Consider the following 21,696-nt stretch of genomic DNA (forward strand, 5'->3'; position numbering starts at 1 on the left):
CAATTATTAATCTTCGTATCAATACCTGGAAATTTTGTTGCATGATATCTCCTTTGAAACCAATGCTACATTTTGCACTAATTCCTTTGTTGGTGAAAGATTTAAAATTGGATGGTGACTTAGAAGTGTTAACTATTTTGTTTCCTTGTACTTCAAAATTAATCAAGTTAGAAAGATTCTTTCAAATTGTTTATTTCAATTTCCTAGCAGACAGCATATCTCAGTTTCTGCTATTAGCTTGACTCCATATTTGTTGATTCAGAGGCATCTGCTAGAGTGCACATGCCAAACTATGTAAATGCATCGGCCCATGATATATGATATGTTAACGATCTATTCCTTTCAAGGAATTTAGGTATAGAGTGGCAAGTTCTTCCTCTGCTAGACTTGGAAGAAATTCTTTACAGTGGTGATTACGTAGTAGTTGTGACACAATCGCTAAAATATTTTACCAATAATCACTGAAGCGCCTTGATCCAACATTTGGAATTGTATTTGGGAACAAGTGTATTGAGGTTACTTGATGTCATCTCGACTTCTCATTGTTTAGTAATCACTAATCAACAAAGTAAATATGGTATTTTGCTTATAATCTAAATTATGTCAAAGTTCTCATATATCGTCAGGATTTTGATATTTACGCAGATAAAGAATTTAGCTGGTATACTATTATTATTAGTTTGCTTAAACTCAACATTTGTTTCTTCAAAATATTTTACGTGACACGAACATGCTGGTTTACTGTACAAGGGAAATGTGTCAAATACTCTTCTTATTACTAAAATAAGATTGATTGATTATAAATATTCCTCTTCACCCTTTTACATGCTTAGCATGTTTCTTCAACATGGATATGTCTCAAGTTAGTTTTCTATCCAACTTTGTATACATCCTTTGATGCCGTGTCGTATAATTCAATTGCATAGGTGGGGTTGGTATAGGAATAATCATAATATTTTAAAAATTTTACATTAAAAACGCGATATTATGGAGCTTGAGAGCCTTAACAAAAAGTGACTATTTGGTGAGTTTTGTTGCACTGCAAAATGTATTAAGGCCGAGGCCATTATTAGTCCCTACCTCCGGCAGGGACTATAGCGTTCGATAGGGCGTTGACTTGCTATTAAATTGCGCGTTGACCATCAATTTCTATGGGTTAATCACTGTTTAACCAAACTTTACGCTGGGCTTATGCTGGGCACTTTGTCCGCCAAAAGACTTTAACCAAAGTTTTCAATGCACCCTCTTATTGCCCGCTTCACTTGGCCCGATGTGCGCACAACCTAATTTATCCTAAGTTGTTTCTGTGCCTGTTCTAAGGCAGTCCACAAGCCACCGCATCACATATCCACGTCGTGGTGGCAAGCTGCATGTAGAAATTGCTTCCCATCTTTACAACAAAGAAACTCTAGAAGTGCGTTCTTTCTCCATTTATTCAGGCGGTGGAGGAAGCGAATACATCAAAATTCTGTTGGATCGTTGCCCAAAAATCACGGTATAACACCGGCTATTCCAAGCACAAGACAAAGTTCAGGTTTGAAGCCTGTTGTTCCAATTCTGCGAACTACATCAACCTGTTGTTCCAATTCTGCGCTGGTTGTTCCAATTCTGTGAACGACATCAGACAAAGTTCAGGACATCAAGAAGGGAAAAACAGGTGGGTAAGTTTATGCTTTATTATTTAATACTAACTATACATTTTTTCTCCCTAAATTATATCAACTATACATTTTGTCCCTAAATTTCTGAATATTTCTGTTTGCCCAAAAATCACGGTATAACACCGGCTATTCCAAGCACCGGCTATTCCAAGCACAAGACAAAGTTCAGGTTTGAAGCCTGTTGTTCCAATTCTGCGAACTACATCAACCTGTTGTTCCAATTCTGCGCTGGTTGTTCCAATTCTGTGAACGACATCAGACAAAGTTCAGGACATCAAGAAGGGAAAAACAGGTGGGTAAGTTTATGCTTTATTATTTAATACTAACTATACATTTTTTCTCCCTAAATTATATCAACTATACATTTTGTCCCTAAATTTCTGAATATTTTTGTTTACATTTCTGAATTTGTCTGTGCATTAGTGTGCTTTAGTTGGTAGGTAGTTATGTAAACCTACCACCGCTATCACTTTGAAAGTTCCTTTTCCATTATCCCAGATGAACAAGCAAATTGAAAGAAAAATGAGGCATTGGTGGTGAACAAGCAAATTGAAAGTAAAACGAGGCAGTGGTGGTTCTTGGCTAGGTCTGATATCCTTAGTGGTGGTTCCTGCCTAGGTCTGATATCCTTAAAATCGGTCTGAAGAGATTGCCCACTTAATAAGAGACTTAATTAGTGTGGATTTCCCACTAAATAAAAAGGAATAGGGAGTTAACTCATCCGGAATGAAGATCTTGCAGAAGTAGGAGAGATGCACATTATACTGACCTAAAGCTTAGAAAAGGAGATATCTATCCAATTTTGTTTTCAGTTTCTTTGAAACTTTCAGGAAAGCACATTTCGACTATAAAAGAGAGCATGCAAAGATAATCTTATTAAATAATATATAAAATACATTCAAGAAAGCACATTTCTGCTATAAAAGAGAGCATGCAAAGATAATCTTTTTAAATAATATATAACATACATTTAGGAAAGCACATTTCTATTATAAATGACAGCATCCAAATTTAATCTTATTAAATAATATCAAACATAAACAAGAATGTCAGCTTTAATGCTATTGTAAATATTTTAACATAATCTATGATGGTGGGCAATGTCCAAGCTATCCATTATTTTACCCAAACCGCTTTAATGTCATTCATATAATCATGTATTTTCTTCAATTTCATACCTCAATTTATCGTACCCAAGTATTGCAGATGAAAATCGATTTCCAGAACCCAAATTATGTGAGCAATATTTTTATATTGCCACAGAAAGAATAAATCTCATCTGGAGTTTTATTTGCACAACTATGTTCTACAGCAGAGGCCGAGTCTCCAACAACTACGTTCTACAGTAGAGGCCGAGTCTCCAACAAATGAGAGCATTTATGTCTTGGTTGCAGAACAGCAGAGGTCGAGTCTCCCAACAGTTGAGAGCATTTATGTCTTGGTTGCAGAACGAGGAGAAGAGGGTTTCCACAACTACTTTCTACAGCAGAGGTTGAGCCTCCAACATCTACATTCTACAGCGGAGGCAGTCTTCTGCTGAGTCTCCAACAGCTACGTTCTACAACAGAGGCCGAGTCTCCAATAGCTGAGAGCATTTATGTCTTGGTTGCAGAATAGCAGTGGCCGAGTCTCAACCAGCTGAGGGCATTTATGTCTTCATTGCAGAACGAGGAGAAGAGGGTTTTTTTTGGTACTAGTTTTCCATGCGTAGATGTAAGGGAGAATAGACTAGCTTCTGTCGGCTCCATGACCTCCGAGTATTGATTCAAGAGGATATCAACATCTAATCCTGATCTAGCATTACATCCAAGACAAAGCCTATGACGAAGGTGGCTCCATTGAAATAATGGCATTCTTTTTGTTGTTTGTACATGAACATTTGGAATTACTGGGAGCCTTTCATGACAGCCACAACCACGTGGAGTGCATGCAAAAGTTTCTGGATCTGTCGTTTGTTTATTCCAATGTCGTGCGGAGTGATTCAGAATTAATGGTTGAATATTAATATTATTATATATTATTTTCCATCTTCTTCCTCGGAACTTGGGCCATCTTTCTGTAGTGAATTTCACTGATACCAATGCGTAGCTTTTATTGCAAATTTGAGGTGTTAAATGTCCCCCAGTGTTCATAATTGAAGCTTTGAATCGCTTAGAGAGAACTCCATGAGATTTAGCAAAGCACTAACCCAAAGTGTGGGATGTGTGAGGTGATATTGGCACTTTCCCTTAAGATATCCGATCAATGGATCTTTTATTCAAGTTATTTCCTGGTAATAACAAGAAGCAAGCTTAATTCTTAAAGAAACAACATATGATGGTTCTTTCACGTCTTCTGTTACTTCAGATTAATCGTATAAATTTTCATGAAAATATTTATGTTAAGATGCCTAAAGTGGGTTTTAAGGTACACTAGGATATGGATAACTTAACTGAAACAGTAAAAAAAGTTACGCTACTTAACAGAGTGAACCGAAAATCCTATTCTGCTTTTTATTTTGGATTGTGGATTCTTAAAAAATCTACTTCAGGAAAGCTACTATAATCTACAGTTTCAGAAAAGATAGCCTCGCTGTTTTGTGTGAAATGAATGAAACCTCACCTTTGCCTCTGCTAAAACACTCTTGTCATGATTGAGCTTTGCCTGTAGGGAAATGAACATTTTAAACGTAAAACGGAGAGAAGATAAGTGATTGAAGAAGGGAAGATGTGAAATATAAAGAACAAGACAGCTAAATTTGGCAGAATTTCAACAGTGAAGTAGGGACTTAAAAAAAAGCATTAAACTTGAGCTGGAAAATTGAATTGACATAAAATAATTAACACAAAGATTATAAAACACTAATATTTGAATAAAAATATTAAAATTACTTAAGCTGAAACTCCAAATTAGCAAGATAATTGTTGATTTTGAGTTTGCAATTTCTCAGGCTTGGAGCTCTATACCAGTTGGTTATGAATTTTGGGATGGGGGCATTCATATATGAGACTGCTTAATCATGCTGCCCACAATGGCTTGTCCATTTATGTTGCATGCAATTGTCCATTTTCAGATATTACAGTCAATATAAAGTTTCTTATAATTTCATGTCTAGTTGGTTACATCGACATCTCAACTATTTTATCAGAGGCAATTAAGTGCTAAAATGCAACTAAACGAATGTATAGCCCAACTTTTGGTTACAAGAGGGATGCTACATTCCTCCCCCCTACGATTGCCACAGCAAGCTTAAGATGCCTATGAACTAGTTGTGTTTTCCTTGACATTATATATTTTTTGAAGTTGAAATGCACTTTGGTCAGTTTTTGGAGTTCAGACTTTGAGCTGAAAATTCTAATGGGGTCTTTCTCCATTACTGGAATTCTTAAAAGCAAGACCCCGGCAGGGACTACCGCTACGGTAGTGGCTCCCTTGTTCTATTAACCAACTTCTTACTCTGCATAACAAACCTGGAAATTTTGTTGCATAATATCTTCTTTGCAACCAATGCTACATTTTGCACAACTTTAATGAAAATTTCAAATTTTGGACAGTAACTCGAAGGTTTAACCATCTTGTATCCTTCTATTTCAAATTTAGTTAAGTTAGAGAGATCTCTTGCAAGTTGTTTATTCCAATTACCTAACAGATTTTGCTTATCTTGGATTTTACAATTGGTTTGACCCTAGTTCATTCCTTGATTCAGAGGCATCTGCTAGAGTGGACATGCAAAGATATATAAATGCGTCAGCCTCTATTATAAAATATGTTAACAACCTATTCCTTTCAAGGAATTTAGGTATATAGTGGTGAGTTCTTCCTCGTCTGGACTTGGAGGAAATTTTATACGTTGGTGATTATGTATCCACTCTAACATGACTGCGAAAGTCTTATACCTGTAACCATTGCAAGCCCTTGATCTTGCTTTTGGATTTGTACTGGGGAACTAGTGTGTATTGAGATTACTTATGTCATCTTAACTTAACTTCTCATTGTTTAGTAATGAGCAAAGTAAACATGGTAATTTTTTTATAAGCTAAATTATGTTGAATGTCTCATATATCTTTAGAATTCTAATATTTATTTAGATAAAGAATATAGCTGCAACACTATTTTTGTTAGCTTGAATTCAATATTTGCTGCTTCCAAATATTTTACATAACAAATAAACTGGTTGATTATACAAGGAAATTAATTCAATATTAGCTGCTTCAAAATATTTTACATGACGAATAAACTGGTTGATTATACAAGGAAATATGTGATGATGTTGTTTCACTCATAAAATAGTGCTGACTGGTTGTTAATATTTGTTTTCATTTTCTTAGGTGCTTAGCATGTTTCTTCAAGATGGATGGATATGTCTGGGTGATTCTAAACTTTGCATACATTTGTTGATACATTGGCATATAAATCAATTGTGTGTGGGGTTGGTATAAAGAATAATTATAATATTAAAATAAATGCATTAAAACCATGATATTACATAGTTTGAGATATTTTGTACTCACCAATTTTTACCCTGCATTGTGAAGAAAGAGTCTCTTAAAGTTATTAAAATTCTCTTTAAAAATCTACTAGTTGTGAGTGAAATTGAAAACATCATATGTATTTGTTAATCAAATCTAGTGCCAACAGATGAACCAAATGTGAAAAAAGTCTATGTAGCTGTATTTATTTATTTTAATGTATTTTTAATTTTCAATAAGAGCTGTCAATGTAAACTGAAATTTGCAAACTACATCCAAATATTAATGTTGCGGCTAAATGAAAATCCCACCATGGCGGATCTCAATGTTCTTAAAAAATTATCCTTGAATGCAAAATTGACATGACATTTACAATAAAACACCCCTGGTAAGCATAAAATTGCAAGATGCAACATACCATAATATTTTGTTAACTAAGGTCTAGGAAATTTATAGGAAAAACAGATTCACAACATTATTTGAAGGGGTTCTCTAAAAAATTGCAGCGATTTTTGGACTAAAACCGTGTATCTATAATTGCAGGACCATACTAAAAATCCAATTTTCTATTTAAAATTGAAAACAATTATTTTTGGGGTGAAATTTGACATAAGGGATGAAGTAGCTCTTATCACAAAGAAATTATCAAATCTTAGTTGTTTTATTGATAAAATACTTACATAGGCACGTACGTTGCAGTGAGCATTATGGAATCATAATTAAAGGTTCTCATCTTCATCAATGTAGTTTTGGGATTGCATTTAACTAAAGGGAGATAGTATTTGTATGCTTGCTCGACAATGGTTTCCAATCCCTAAATAATAACTAGGTTAATATGATTTTTACTATAAATGATTAAATCCACTTTTTAAGAAAAACCATCTATAGATTCCATCTAACCTTGACATCTTGTATTTAACTCGGGAAAGACAACAACACTCAAAAAATTAAATTCTACCAAATGCATTTAAAGCATAGTTTTATTTACTCACAAAAACCCGAGCAACAAAGAATTAGTTGGATTCTTCCTAATTGATTAGTGAATCCCTAATGATTGGTATCTACTAATCGATTGTGTGATGAATGGTAGTACTCTTTGGGCTTAGTACCAACATATTTACAACCATTGATGTATGTGTGTGAGAAAGATCCTCTAGATAATCTCTACCCTAGCATATCCATAGTATACAAGATATGTAACAAAATATGCCATGGCCATTGAATGTATAAGTGCGTTTGGTAGTGAAATTAATAGATTATTAGAATCTCAACCCATGATTGTTGACATCAACATTTTTGGAGATAGTAATCCACTAAAATTTAGACTCGTTTTCTAACACTAAATTAGTTATTGTTGTAGTAGACATTATCTGTTAAAAAAGTTATGATAAGATGAACTGCCTTTAGACCAAATGATTTTGTAAAAGTAACAAAAACCTCGATTATAAGCATGTTAGAAGGATCACACTAAATTAGGAAATAATATTGCGCTTTAGATAGTGGGCACAATAATTCTAGAAAAAATTGTATTTGAGAGTTTTAAATCCAAAGTTTGTAATTATAAATGAGGGTTAAAGGTCTCTTTTGAGATTATAAGGAGTCCATTTGTATTTTGAGCCCTAATTAATAGAGAAGTTCAGGAAGGTTAGTCTCTATGGTGATTTCACAATTGGAGAGGTACACGAGGTCCCTGGATTTTCTGGTGATCCAATACATGCATCCATTAGAGATATGTTGGACACCTAATCCTCTATGGGTTGGTTTGGAATGTGAACAACCACCGGAGTCCAAGAGATGTTGGAAGATGAATCCAACAGTCATGTACAATGTATTATAAATGAATATCTTGTGAATAGTAAATGCAATCTAATGCTTATCTTTCATATAGCTGTTTGCATTCCATGTGAGTTTAACATGGTATCAGCGCTGCAGGAGAATTCTGGCCCTGCTCTAATTTGAGCCACTTGTTTTGTGGATTCTCTAAATGTTAGTTTTGCCTTCTTGCGTGTCAGAATTGACATTACTATTCTTGTTGCATGCTATCACCACTGCCCCTTGAAGGAACCGTTACAGCCTTTCTGCATATTGGTGTCACCGGTATATCCTTAGCTATAACATTCAATTTTGTCAGCCACGCTAGGCTAGTGTTGTAGTGTAAGGCACAAGCAGTTCGCATGATTAAGTGTTGTGCGAGACTGAACGTTACTTCTTTTGTTGCGACTGGACTGCTCTGGCACGTTCATCTGCTTGTTTTGCATATCAACTTGATATTTGAAGATGTGAGGGCATAGGATACATTTGTACTAATCCAGTCTGAATGGGCATAGAAAAAGCCAGTGCGCGACTAGTATAATAGATTTATACTTGATTTGACACAAAGAAATTAAAAACTCGAGGGATCTCAGTAGTGGAGTCATCATTCTGAACCTGTTTATGTTCAAAACATTGAAATAAACTCCCATAAACAACAAGACAATCATGTTACAATTGATTTAGATCCAGTGCAAAATGAAGCAACAATTGTACATCCAGATGCAGAAATCCAGCCTACACTTCCCACATTAGTCATCAGACCTTGGGAAGAGCTTTTCCATAACAAGCACAAAACAAGTCTTGGATATGATAAGGAATTGTCCTTTCATATTCTAGATTATTCCAAACCCATTCAATTTCAAAGTGTTGGATTCCTTCATGACAGTTCACCTTCACCTGTTCCAGATTCTGCTCCTCCATATTCGCAGCTAAAAGTTGTTAAATGCCAACACTGTGACCGAGTTGGCCATATGAAAGATCATTGTTTTGATCTTCATCCATGTGAGAACTGTCATAAAACCACTCATTCTTCAAACAGATGCTTCAAAAACAAGCCTCTTGCAATAGCAAATATTCATCTTGGATGGATCGCTTCTTGGCAATGGGCTTCAACAACTAAGAAGATATTTCATTGATATGTCATAACTTGTTCTAGAGTATTGAAAAATTTTGCAGTTGAGTTTTTTCCATCATCTCACCTTGTATCTGACAGGGGGGAAAGTGATGGTCATCTACAAGCTTCAAGGCCACATCAAACGAGCCTGAGCCACAACCTACCATACCAGATTCAGAGTTGTAGCCAGAGACAAAGATTCCCCTAAGCATGCCTTCATTTGGTGGTCATCCTTAAACCATTGCAAGTTGAGACCTCCCTTTTCAGATTGAGTTTCTCCTTTTTATGCGGGGTGAGACCTCCCTTTCAAGGTTGAAGGTTTCCCTCTTCAAAACATGAGGAGCACTTCCTCTAGCAGAAGACCTCAGCTTCATGCCAGATTTGGAAGAGTTCCGGGAACTACACTAAGCGTTCTAGTGTTGGTGGTCATCCTTAAACCACCCCCCTTATACCAACATTTCAGAGAGCACATTCAACTTAGTGCTGCCATGCATTTTTGCACATTTTGTATTACAACTCTCTTCTTGGACTCATACATACCCCTTTAGATTAAGGGGGGGATTGTTGGACCCCTAATCCTCTATGGGTTAGTGTGGAATGTAAATAGCCACCGGAGACCAAAAGACGTTGGAAGATGAATCCAGCCGTCATGTACAATGTATTATAAATGAACGTTGGGAGATGAATCCAACCGTCATGTACAATGTATTATAAATGAACATCTTGTGAATAGTAAATGCAATCTAATGCTTATCTTTCATATAACTATTTGCATTCCATGTGAGTTTAACAAGATAGACTTTAGCCAACTACAAAAATATACTATAACCTTTAGTGGAGTGCATTAGATCTTTATTCATTGTCAAAATGAGGATTTGGCACCTCTATCCTTGGATTATAGTTTATTTGCATTTGGTTGCAGTGTTGGTTTATTTCTTTGGTGCATTGGCCCACATGATGGTTCTTATCAACCTGTTAAACCCTTATGGATGATTGTAGAGTTATCGTGTGGAATTTGAACCATGGATAGCATTGTTTGCTACTTTAGTACCTACATTGAACTTCTAAACAAATTCCAATAACTCCTACTCATGTCGTCAATGAGGTGGAAAAATATCTAAAACCTCCCTTTCGAAGGCAACCATGAATCATTTTAACCAATCCAACCCCAATTCTAGCTCCTCTAAATGAACAAACCTATTAAATTTTCACTACAAATGGAATCAGATGTAGCTATTACTACAACACAATTAAATGGGATGCAAATTTTTGGGTTATCTTAACTCCCTAGGAGGCTTGAGGTTGAAGGAGCTACTTCAACTACAACATAATTAAATGGGATATTAATGTTTGGGCTATCTTAACTCCCTAGGAGGCTTGAAGTTGGAGGAGCTCTCCTAGAACTAGGTGCTAAGCCCCCTATCAAAAAATTAGATTGTTGATATCCATGCTCTTAGAAAAGTGACCACAACATTTTGGATTTGTTGATATCATTGATCAGATATTGATCCAAGACCTAAATGATAGCTCAGATTTCAAAATGTTCAGAAGAGTGTCGAACGTGAATGACCGGATAGATCTCACCTTTCTGATTCTGGTGCCGCAAACGGTTCGAAAAACCGATACAGTATGAAGGAGTTATCGCAATTTGAAAAAGTCCAGTAAACTACAATTTTGAACATTTGACCAAGATTAATTTGGTTTAAGCACTAAACCTTTCCTTAAACGTTTTTCTTTAAGTTCCGTATTAAGCACGTGGGAAGTATTCAGAAAGTGGGAAATGGTTTCTCACGCGCCCTAAAGGTTGGAAGCGATATTCCTAAATTTCACATGATTAACCTTAGCGCGCGACACGTAGCACGAGAAAACCATTTTTCTCGCGTGCTTTCGATCTAATATCAGTCGTGCAAAAATTCACGCAATATTGCGCGATAGTCATCCGATTGGACAGGTCACATCGACGGTGGAGATCCTCCGAGCTAGTTGGCGAGCAGACAACGCGATAGCCATTGGATCACGCAGGATAGATCGACGGTGGAGATTCCGCTATTTGGTATACGTGAGCCCATAACCCACAGGTCCATGCGCGAATTGTGTAAAGATGTAGCTTTGTTGTATCAAAGTGGTATCGTGATTGTAACGCCTTCCCAGCGGTTGAAGGTTAATATGACTGCAACATTATCCCTCACCGTTGGAGACATACCGCCCTCATGTGCGCACCCAACAGTTACGGTAATGACTCACCTCCGACGGTTAGCCTAGTGTTGTGTTCTACAACAACCCCCCATTTCATATCATTTTTATTCTCAAAACTATAATATGAAATGGGCCCCTTTTTATTTTAGTTGGTATCAACTTAGTATTATTCAAAAAGATCCGAAAACAAAATGAAAACATTACAAAACCTTTTTGATAAACTAATTAATTGGTCTTATAATATATAAATGAGTAATCTTTTATCATTGCGATAAAGCAATCGCCAGATCGCATGTCGCAATGACAAAGGAGGCAGAACTTAAAAGACCCATTGGTTTTCTCCGACGCGACAACACGCAAAAGGCTATCGGATATCGGCAATAACGAGTTATCATAACAAAAGTCCCTTTCGCTCCGATGCGATGCGATATCGCTATCAACGATCGGAGACGTACCATGCATGCTTTTCAAAGTTCTCAGTTAATACTCCCAATGCGATGCGATATCGCTATAGGCAATCGGGGATTCCAAAAGGAACCCATATAACGATTTAAGTTTTCCCCGACGGCCGATTGCGATAAAGCCAAAAGCGCGAATTTCAAAAAATTGATAAAGCAGTGATATTACGATTAATTCATATTAAAGGCTTTATCTTCCCAACAACGTTTCACCTGCGCTCAACCGCCAAAACTTTCAAGGCACGCTTAAACAAATCATTCGGCCAATAAACGATATGATGGGCATTTAAAGGATTGACAGGTTTTAACGGCCATTTAATGAAATAGTAAGTCTAAAAATCTTTTCACAGATTGTATCCGCGGCCACTTTAAGTTAATCCTTCATCGTGCATTGATCAATATATCTCGCTCATATTTGGTTTGCGCTATCAATTCTCTGTATTACGTTCATTTTCACTCCTGTGCAGAACTCTTCCGAAGCAGTAAATTTAAGCAGAATGGAGAAGAAGTCTAAGAAAACTGCAATCGCCTCCGCTTCGCCAGCCACAGGATAACTCATCGCTGACCCAGGAACTAAAAGAAAAGGATTGATATCCGACACTACATGTCTAGGACTCGGCAAAACTACTTGGCAAAGTACCTATAATTTGATTGAGGCCGAAGAACCCGAGGTGACAGCAGTACAAGCCACAGTAGATACCACTCGAAAATCTGATGCTACTCTAAAGGATTTAGCCGACTCTTTCCTTCATCGGATAGCAGCTCGGGAACAAATTCTCCCATATACGGATGTAGTGAGGTGGGCAATTGAGGAAATCCCAATCACAGACAGAACCTTTTGCACCAGAGATGGGAGAATCTTCAGTTCATTTCAACCTAATGATTTGAGGCAAATGTATCATTTGCCTGTACCAGAGAAGAAATACAACAAGGCATTCCTGGAGAAATTTCGAGATGAGAACGAAATTGAATCCAAACCCATTCGAGATTGGAGGCAAAATCCGGCAAAACACAAGCATGAATCTTCGGGTAAGTACTCTGTTGATTCTCTATGTTCTCCTTATTGTTATGCTGGGATAATGATGTGTAGATTGTGGGGGTTACACGATTCTACAAATTTCACTATAGAAATGGTTCCTTTGATGGAAGCGGCATGTAATAGTGAAATAATGGATTGGGCAACTATACTGTCAGATAAGCTAGCAACCGCAGTTCTTGATTTTAGAAGCAAAACTCGCGTCACTGAAAGGCTTATTCCCCCATTCTACTACAACGCTTATATCCTGGACACCCTGTGTTTTAATTCTGAATTTCCCGTGCTTGGATGGAGGTGGACTCCACAAGACCCCATGCCCATTCACATATACCATCAGAAGTTGTGGAAAACTTACTATAAGCACCATTTATACCAAGTCTGCAATGGCTTTATGTTACCCATTCATTACTCTATTTTTGATAAACCTGCTCCTAAGATTTCCTACCAAGCAGGGGTTGATTTGACATCCATAGGAAGATGGTTCGGAGAGGAAAAATTTACTTATATAAGAATTTTCGGCAGCCAAGCTAAACCTCATGTCCTCCCTTTGTACATACCTGATAAAATGTTGGCTAGGGAGATAGCCTATCAGATTATGTCTGAAGGAGTTACACAAACTCTAAAGAAAAATAAGAAGCAGGTTTGGCCCTCTTTTTCTCTGAGATGCGGTGTCTACACTTTGCATGATTTTAAACATGCAGAGAAAGAAGCTGAAAAGATGAAGGCATTAACTCTAGCAACTCTCCCTAATAGGCGATTTGATACAAACAAAATCGCCTATAATGCACTTGAACAGGCCAAATTGACAAAATTTGATCATAAAGAAGATAAGTTCGATGACCTGTTCTCCTCAGCCGAGTCAATGTCCCAAGTTAAATCACTGGCTAGAATGGAATACAAAGATGACGGGTTAGTTGAATTCAACAGACTTAGAGAACAGAGGTTGCAAACTCTGCCTCTAGATCTGTTAGCAACAACCCCAATGACAAAATCAAGCGAGCCTAAGCAGCGACTCACTAAGGAACCTCCTGTTACATCAAAAGAACAGGAGGAAGTGCATATGAGAAAACAAGAGGAAACCCAGATGAAAGAGCAGGAACAGAGCAGCATAGAGGTGAATGTAGATGCTCAGATTGACCCGAAATTGCTTTAGGAATGGCAGCAATTCGACTCAATCATCAGCAATCTTGAGTGCTCTAAGGAAGCCGAGACATCAAAAGCGGTTGACACACAGGAGACAACTTCAAAACAGGTTCCAAGTGGAACCAGCGGCCTACCCAGTTCTAAAGAAGTAGAGATAATCCCAAAGGATCCCTCCGATCAGATTATTTTGCAAGTAGAAGAAATTCCTCCCTTAGATGTCTTCTATAGCCCAAGACACAAGGCTGTGGTAAAACGACAGCGGAAAAGGAGAAGGACTGATCAACCTTCCCTATTCCCAGAACAAACAGTGACGGGCAACGTGGTTTGGAAAGAGGAATTTGACCCCTCTGATGACCTAACAAAACTATCCCAATATGCTGGAGCCTATTCGGCAGCGACAATAGACAAGGCATCAGAGGTGAGTAATTTATTAAAAGCAAAAGACCAGGAGATCTTTTCACTACAAGCACAACTATCAGAGACACAACAGAAGGCGAAGCAAGCAGAACGGCAATTGTTTACACAACAACAAATAAATAATCAATTGACTAAACAATTGCAGGAAGAGAAACAAAGGATTGATTACAGCACAGTTCAAAAGCAGAAAGAGCTGTCTGAGGCATTGGCACAACTAAAAGCAGCGAATGAGCAAATGCTGAAATCGAAAGATGAGCAAATTGCTCAACTATCAGCCCAGCTAGAGAAAACAAAGAATCTTCCACAGCTAGCTGAATTCAGAGCAGAGGCATTACAGATAAACAAGGCATTGATAACACAGATAAAGCTTTTATGTCAACAAATCGCCTAGGCAGAACCGTTATGCGATTTGACGACATCAATAAGTGAAAAATCGGAAAAAGCTAAAACAGACTTGGATCAAGCTGATGAAACATTAACTAATTTTCTTGAGTGGCAAGATATCGATCACGGACAGGCGGCTAATTTACCAAAAATTTTAGAATCACATAAGGAGATATTATTTACGGAATGGCAGTCCCAGTTAATGAAAGCACAGAGAGCAATTTCAAGATGCAAATTAACCACAAATAATTTGGTTGAATTGGTTAATAATACTCTCTACTTGTCTAACATGATTTCTCAATGCACTCCAGGTAAATTGACAGCGGCTAAAACATTGGAGCAGTCATGTTATCCGGAACTAGAGAAAAATGGGAGATTAATCGCAGGAATTAACAGTTTGACATGGGACACCTATTGGTTCTTCTTAGTCAAACCATACAGCGAGAGAGCCGCCCTCAAATGCCTCACAAATGCAATCGGGTATATCATTCCCGATATACAGGATGCCACCTATGCTGCCCAACTCAATTCTCGCCTCAACAGACCACTCGAAGTGGAGCCAATGCTTGCGATATGCCAGCTCAGGTTTAAAGGCAAACAGCCTAAATGATGATTCATGTCGCCGAATGCCAGATTGCTGTGAAGGAGATATTCAGAATCAAATGATACCAATTAAGTAGGATTTCAGTTTCATAGGTAGTTAGATTAATTAAGTATTTATAGACCCTTTCATGTATTTAGAAAGGGTCGTAAGTTTTGTATATGACTTAAAACCTGAAGTTTCACTACTGTACTTCAGGCATATTCTTTTATAAAACTGGACCAATCATTCTGATTTTGACAAAGAAGCTTTTATGCGGATGTGCACTATTGTCTTTGTTTGAAATTATTTCTGAGTCCGAAGAAGAATTTCAAATAGCGATTGATATTGGGAGTGATTAGCAGCTCATATGGTACTATTATCTATGTCTGAGTTCATTCTTTTTATATGAATTGTCATTTGATCGCTTTCGCTATTATCGGATATATGTATGTGTTTTAAACAACATTCTTTATTCCTTCCACTATTGGATGTTTACAGTATGCTTTCCTTTTGATCATATATGTATCGATAATATAAATGATAAGTGTAGCAATATTGTGTTAATCACTTTGTTTAACTATTTAAACAAAGTAATCATTGAATGAATAAATGTCTATGTTTATTAGATAGAGTCATCTACATGCCTGTTAATAGACAAAGATCATCAAGTGCTACATTTCAAAGAATAATAGTTCCCGGGATTAGTAGTAGTTCTTTTATTTTTGCTGATAGATTAAATTATTCGCCTATCGTTAGATTAGATAATCAATCATTCATCCACCCCTTTTATTCATTATCGGGAAACTGGTCCCATTATCCCCAGTCGGAGCCACCATTCCAAACGGAAAAGGAGCTGTATTAAGGTCCGGACCGGGTGGTTATCCCCCAATGTTGATACAACGATTTTCGGGGCATCAACATTTTTGGCGCTAGAAGGAGGGCCCTCAACTGTGAATGGCAAGCAAACCCAAATCTACAGACCATTCTAAGAGTAATTCTCCCTCCACATCACCTCGTACTTCCCAATTGCATGCTGGTTCTCCAGTATCCAAACAAGAAGAAGAGGAATCAACTACCACTGCTCAAACCCACAATACTCCAGAACAATTAAGTCTTGAATCTCTTGAAGTTCAGTCTCTCATCCATAAACTTCAGAGCTTCTCGATATCACCACAGAAATTTGAGGTATCTCAAAGCAATGGGACTTCGCAATTCAATTTACCTCACCCTCTCACCAGACTTCAGAGTGGAAAGCTCGGTACTGAACCTACCAAGTTCCCTTTACCCAAAAGGAAAAAGGCGAAGAAAAACACTGAAGGATCTGACAGTGAAACACTTTCATCCACATCCTCCATCCCATCTTCCCCAGTGCGAATTCAACCATCCACTCCCTCATCACACATTGTTGTTCATCAGGGATTAGCAACTTCAACATCCCAACCTGCGCAATCCTCAATATCAACTCCTTCCCAGACATCTGGAATTTCAACAGTAGTATCATCCACTACTGCGGTTACAATGGCAGATCCATGGACCAGGCCTGGTGCAGTCAACATGCCTGCACCATTGCATGCATTACCTGATGCTCCTGAGAAATGGCTACCCAAGTTTAATCCAGATGATGGAACACAAGCTGAGGAACATATTAATAACTTCATGTTGGCAGTTAATTTGAAGGGAGTAATGGAGCAAGATGTTGTCGTTAGGCTTTTCCCTTATACTTTGCAAGGATCAGCAGGGTCCTAGTATTTTTCCTTGCCTTCTGGTTCGATTACCAGTTGGACGACTTGCCAAGAACAGTTTCTTACTAAGTATGGTGATGATAGGTCTTTAGTTACACTAATAAATGATCTCTCCAATCTTAGGATAGAGCATAGGGAACCAATTAAAGAATTTAATGCGCGATTCAATAAACTCTTGAATAAAATCCCAACGGCCTCCAAACCAAGTGAGCAAATCAGAAGCGAGTGGTATATAACTGCCCTACCTGCCAATATAGCTATTTTTGTAGACAGGGCTGGAAAACCAACTTTAGCTGAAAACATGAAAGAAGCACTTGTTGTGGAGAAACGTATTAATGCTCTAGAGAAGAAAGTTGCTCTTGAAGATAAAAAAACCAAAAAAGTTTCTTTTAAAGATGATTCAAAGAAGAATACCCCTAAAGATCCGTATGACATGGAGGGTCTACAAAAGGTCCTCAAGACTATGTCAAATGAAATGATTGAAATAAAAAAACAAGTAGCTGAAACTTCAACCAAAAGGCCCTTTAAGAATTACAAGAAAACTGAATCAAAACCACCGAATGTTATATCTAATGCAGATTCAGATCTTGAAGAAGGAGAAGAAGAAACAGTTTCACCAACTGATGAAGAAGAGGAAGTTGTTGAATGTCATGGAATGTGGGATTTTATATTACCTAACTCCGATACAGAAAATGAAGAAGAAGTGTTTCCTGTCACTACTAGGAGTAAAAGTACCTCCGAACCTATTCAGACAACTCCAAAGAAAAGAAGTGCAGGTGCTATAACAACAAAGGAAAAAGTACCCCCAAAGAAGCCACCTGTAACAATTCCACAAAACCAACCTTCAACCTTAAATATTCCGTCAACATCTAAAACATTGGTAGTATCCGATTCAATGGATTACAATATTGTTGATGACATGAAAAATACTAAGGCAAACATTACCATGTTTGAACTTAGTAAATTGAAACATCAGCAAAAATTGCTTCTCAAAGAATTAAATGTTGTTCCTACTTCACCCCTTCCCAGTGCTAAAGCTGCAAATGATGCAGGTCAACCACCTTCTGGTATGGTTGAAGCTACAGACGCAGTTCTGATTGGAGATAGATCAAATTCTCATACTCCACCTTTCCTTCTAACCTATGAGATCTACAATAGAAACCTGCACAACTGTTTGATTGACTCAGGGGCATCCTCTAACATAATGCCAGCTTCAGTTTGTTCCAAACTGAACATTGAACCCCAAAAGTCCGCTATTCATATTGTGCAGTTGGACAGGACTAAAGTCCAGGTTTTAGGGGAAATCAACTCAGTAACTATCAAGCCATCAGCTGATCCTAGAGTAGTCCAAAGAATTGATATCTTAATCGCTGATATACCTTAATTTTATGGTTTGATCTTGAGTAGGGATTGGTCTGAAAAACTCCATGGGTATATTTCTACCAATTGGTCCCATATGTGGCTTCCCTACAAGGGAAAGCCAAATCAAATAAAAATCGATCGAGAGAAACACATGACCCATACAGTTACAGAATTTGAACAAGAAAACCAACCAATAACATTTAATAACAACATTTTGGGGAATTATTCATCTGAGTCATTCTTTGGCAACTTCACTGCCCAACCATCTCCTTTCTCAGTAAACAATTCTACATCTCAGATCGAAAATTATTCACAAACAGATAGGTCAAGATGTTTTAATGATACTGAGGAAACTGTAAATAAAATTGTTAATACTTCTTTATTTTGGTCACTATATTTCGATGGGTCTAAGTCTAGCGAGGGCTCAGGAGCAGGATGTATTTTGGTTAGCCCACAGGGAGAAAAAACAATGCTGTCCTGTAGGCTAGAGTTTGAATGCACGAATAATACAGCTGAGTATGAAGCCTTAGTCCAAGGACTATATAAAGCGATTGGCCTCAAGGTTCAATATTTGAAAGTGTTTGGAGATTCTGAAATTATTATTAAACAGGTAAGGAATACAATTCATTGTCTGTCTAGCCATCTCAAACATTATCAGTCGCTGGTGCAGGAACTCACCTCCCACTTTTCGGCATTCAATATTTCTTCCATCCCCAGGTCTCAAAATTCAGCAGCTGACTTGCTAGCCAATGTTGCTTCCAAGCTCCTACCTTCCGAAGATTATAGCCCAGATAGATTTTCAGTAGAATTACTTTTTAGGCCATCGATTCCTGACAATGTCACTAATTGGAGAGTATTCAACCACGATGAAGACATTTTACAATTTTTAACTTCCGAAAAGTCCTATGATGATCAAATCATTGAGGAAAACGAGCTTGACCTTCAAATGAGAGGTAAACGCGAGGAAAATTCAATCCCAAAGCCTGTGGTGAAGTTTGAGGATCTTTATGATATTAAAGACAGGTTTAAACCTGTGACCAATACAAAGCTCCAAAGTTCCACCTTAAGGTTTGAATTGATAAACCTTGGCACTAAACAAAATCCTCAAAACATTAATTTAGGATTAGGATTTTCCATGGAAGAAAAGGAAGCATTCATTAGACTGTTACGGAAAAATAAACATGTTTTTGCTTGGAAATATGATGATTTAAAGACATACGATACATCCATCATCCAGCATACCATTCCAATGCTTCCCGAACAGAAACCAATTCAACAGAAGTTGAGGAAAATACATCCGAACTTAGAGAGTCAAATAAAATCGGAACTCAATAAACTCTTGAAAGCTAAGATTATTTTTCCCGTTCGGCACTCAAACTGGGTCTCCAATATGGTGCCTGTCAGAAAGAAAAATGGTGACATCAGGATTTGTATAGATTTCATAAATTTGAATAAGGCGAGCCTAAAAGATAATTTCCCATTACCTACTATGGAGCAGATACTCCAATCAGTGGCAGGCTCTGAGTTGATGTCCTTTTTAGACGGTTTTTCAGGATATAACCAAGTTTTGGTCCATCCTGATGACCGACTCAAAACCACATTCAGAACAAAATGGGGAACTTATGCTTATCAGAAAATGCCTTTTGGACTTATTAATGTAGGAGCCACGTTTCAAAGAGCGATGGATATAGCTTTCAAAGGATTAATTAGCAAAACAGTAATTGTCTACTTAGATGATATTACTGTATTTTCTAAAAAGAAATCCAATCATTTGCATGATTTAAATCAAATCTTTCAACGCTGCAAAAGGTATGGTATTTCACTTAATCCTAAAAAATCCTTTTTCGCTCTTGACCAAGGAAAGCTCTTAAGCTTTATTGTTTCTAAAGATGGCATTTATATTGATCCGGACAGGATTAAAGAAATCTTTGAAATCCCTTTCCCTCATAATAAAAAATCCATGCAGTCATTTTTAGGCCAAATCAATTTTGTCAAAAGATTCGTTCCAGACTTTTCTCAAATCATTTTGCCACTTCAAACTATGATTAAGAAAAATTCAGTCTTTAAATGGGGATCAGCAGAAAAGGAAGCGTTTGATTTAATCAAACAATCAATAATTAATGCCCCCGCTTTAAATACTCCTAATTTTTCTAATCATTTCACATTGTATACTATCGCATCCAATTTGTCTTATGCAGCAGTACTCACACAGATTAACAATCACAACTTAGAAGCACCCATTTCATTCTATAGTTCAAATCTTCAGGGTGTTGAATTGAATTACTCTGAAGTAGAAAAACAAGCCTTTTGCTGTATATAAAGCTGTCAAACATTACAGACCCTTCCTTTTAAAAGCCCATACAAAAGTTATAGTCCCTTTCCCTGCAGTAAGGCAGCTATTAATCCAAAGGGAATTAGGTGAAAAAAGGGCAAATTGGGTTACAGCACTTCAGGAATATGACTTAGAAATTAAACCAGCAAAGATTGTTAGAGGCCAAGGTTTTTGCAGGTTATTGGCAGGAGCATCCAACATTCAAGAATCAGGTGATACAGATCAAACCGAAGAGATCAACCAGATAAGTATTACTGATTCTGAATCACAATATGCTGACTTAATCTTTTATTTGAAAAATGGATATGCACCTCCTAACCTGTCTTACAAAAACAAAAGGGTCATTAGATTAAAAGCAAAAAATTTCACAATTATTGATGATGTGCTTTTTAGTCAAAATTATGATTCAATCTTATTAAGATGCCTAGAAAAACCTGAAGCACAAAAGGTTTTGCAGGAATTACATGATGGACCAGCAGGAGGACATTTTGGAGCTGACACAACAGCCCACAAAATCATTCATGTTGGATATTATTGGCCCACTCTGTTTAGAGATGCTCATGAGTATGTAAGGAAATGCCGAAATTGTCAAACTTCTAGTGGAAGACAAAGAAAACCAGCTTTCCCTTTGCAACCAGTCAACGTTGAACAACCATTTGAGCAATGGGGATTGGACATCATTGGAGAAATTACTCCACATTTTTCCAAACAGCATAAGTATATCCTTACCGCTACTGATTATTTTACTAAGTGGGTTGAAGCAATTCCTTTAAAGACAACAAATTATGAGGTAATTATAGAATTCATAGATCAATTCATCATTACCAGGTTTGGTGTCCCAAATGCTCTTGTTTTTTATAATGCATCTTACTTCTCAGGCAATGCTATGTTTGATTTCGCTATTAAAAGAGGATTTAAATTGAAATATTCTGCTAATTACTATCCCCAGGGTAATGGTTTAGCAGAGTCTACAAATAAAAATCTGATTAAAATTATTAAGCGAACTAT

The 21,696-nt window shown here is 37.2% G+C and overlaps 1 protein-coding gene and 1 long non-coding RNA gene across 4 annotated transcripts in view; one reads left to right on the forward strand and one right to left on the reverse strand.

The window, feature by feature from the left end:
* Positions 1-5,698, forward strand: part of LOC149226214 (accelerated cell death 11-like) — a 183,726-nt gene extending 178,028 nt beyond the window's left edge. For both annotated transcript variants that reach the window (XM_089377442.1, XM_089377444.1), the window contains one exon: positions 5,347-5,698. In XM_089377442.1, coding sequence (XP_089233568.1) covers positions 5,347-5,447 — 101 coding nt within the window. In that variant the 3' untranslated portion in view covers positions 5,448-5,698. The remainder of the gene's footprint in view (positions 1-5,346) is intronic.
* LOC149226215 (uncharacterized) overlaps positions 1-21,696 on the reverse strand; it is a 142,908-nt gene that overhangs the window by 97,385 nt on the left and 23,827 nt on the right. The window contains exon 4 of one of the 2 annotated variants that reach the window (XR_016247720.1): positions 4,263-4,304. The exons of the other annotated variant lie outside the window; for it this stretch is intronic. This is a non-coding gene — a long non-coding RNA (uncharacterized LOC149226215). The remainder of the gene's footprint in view (positions 1-4,262; positions 4,305-21,696) is intronic. 2 annotated transcript variants of the gene reach the window in all.

This window comes from Pinus tabuliformis, chromosome J (assembly GCF_031772625.1).
Source record: "Pinus tabuliformis cultivar Carrire ecotype Pingquan chromosome J, CPIR1, whole genome shotgun sequence".
Classification (NCBI taxonomy): Eukaryota; Viridiplantae; Streptophyta; class Pinopsida; order Pinales; family Pinaceae; genus Pinus; species Pinus tabuliformis.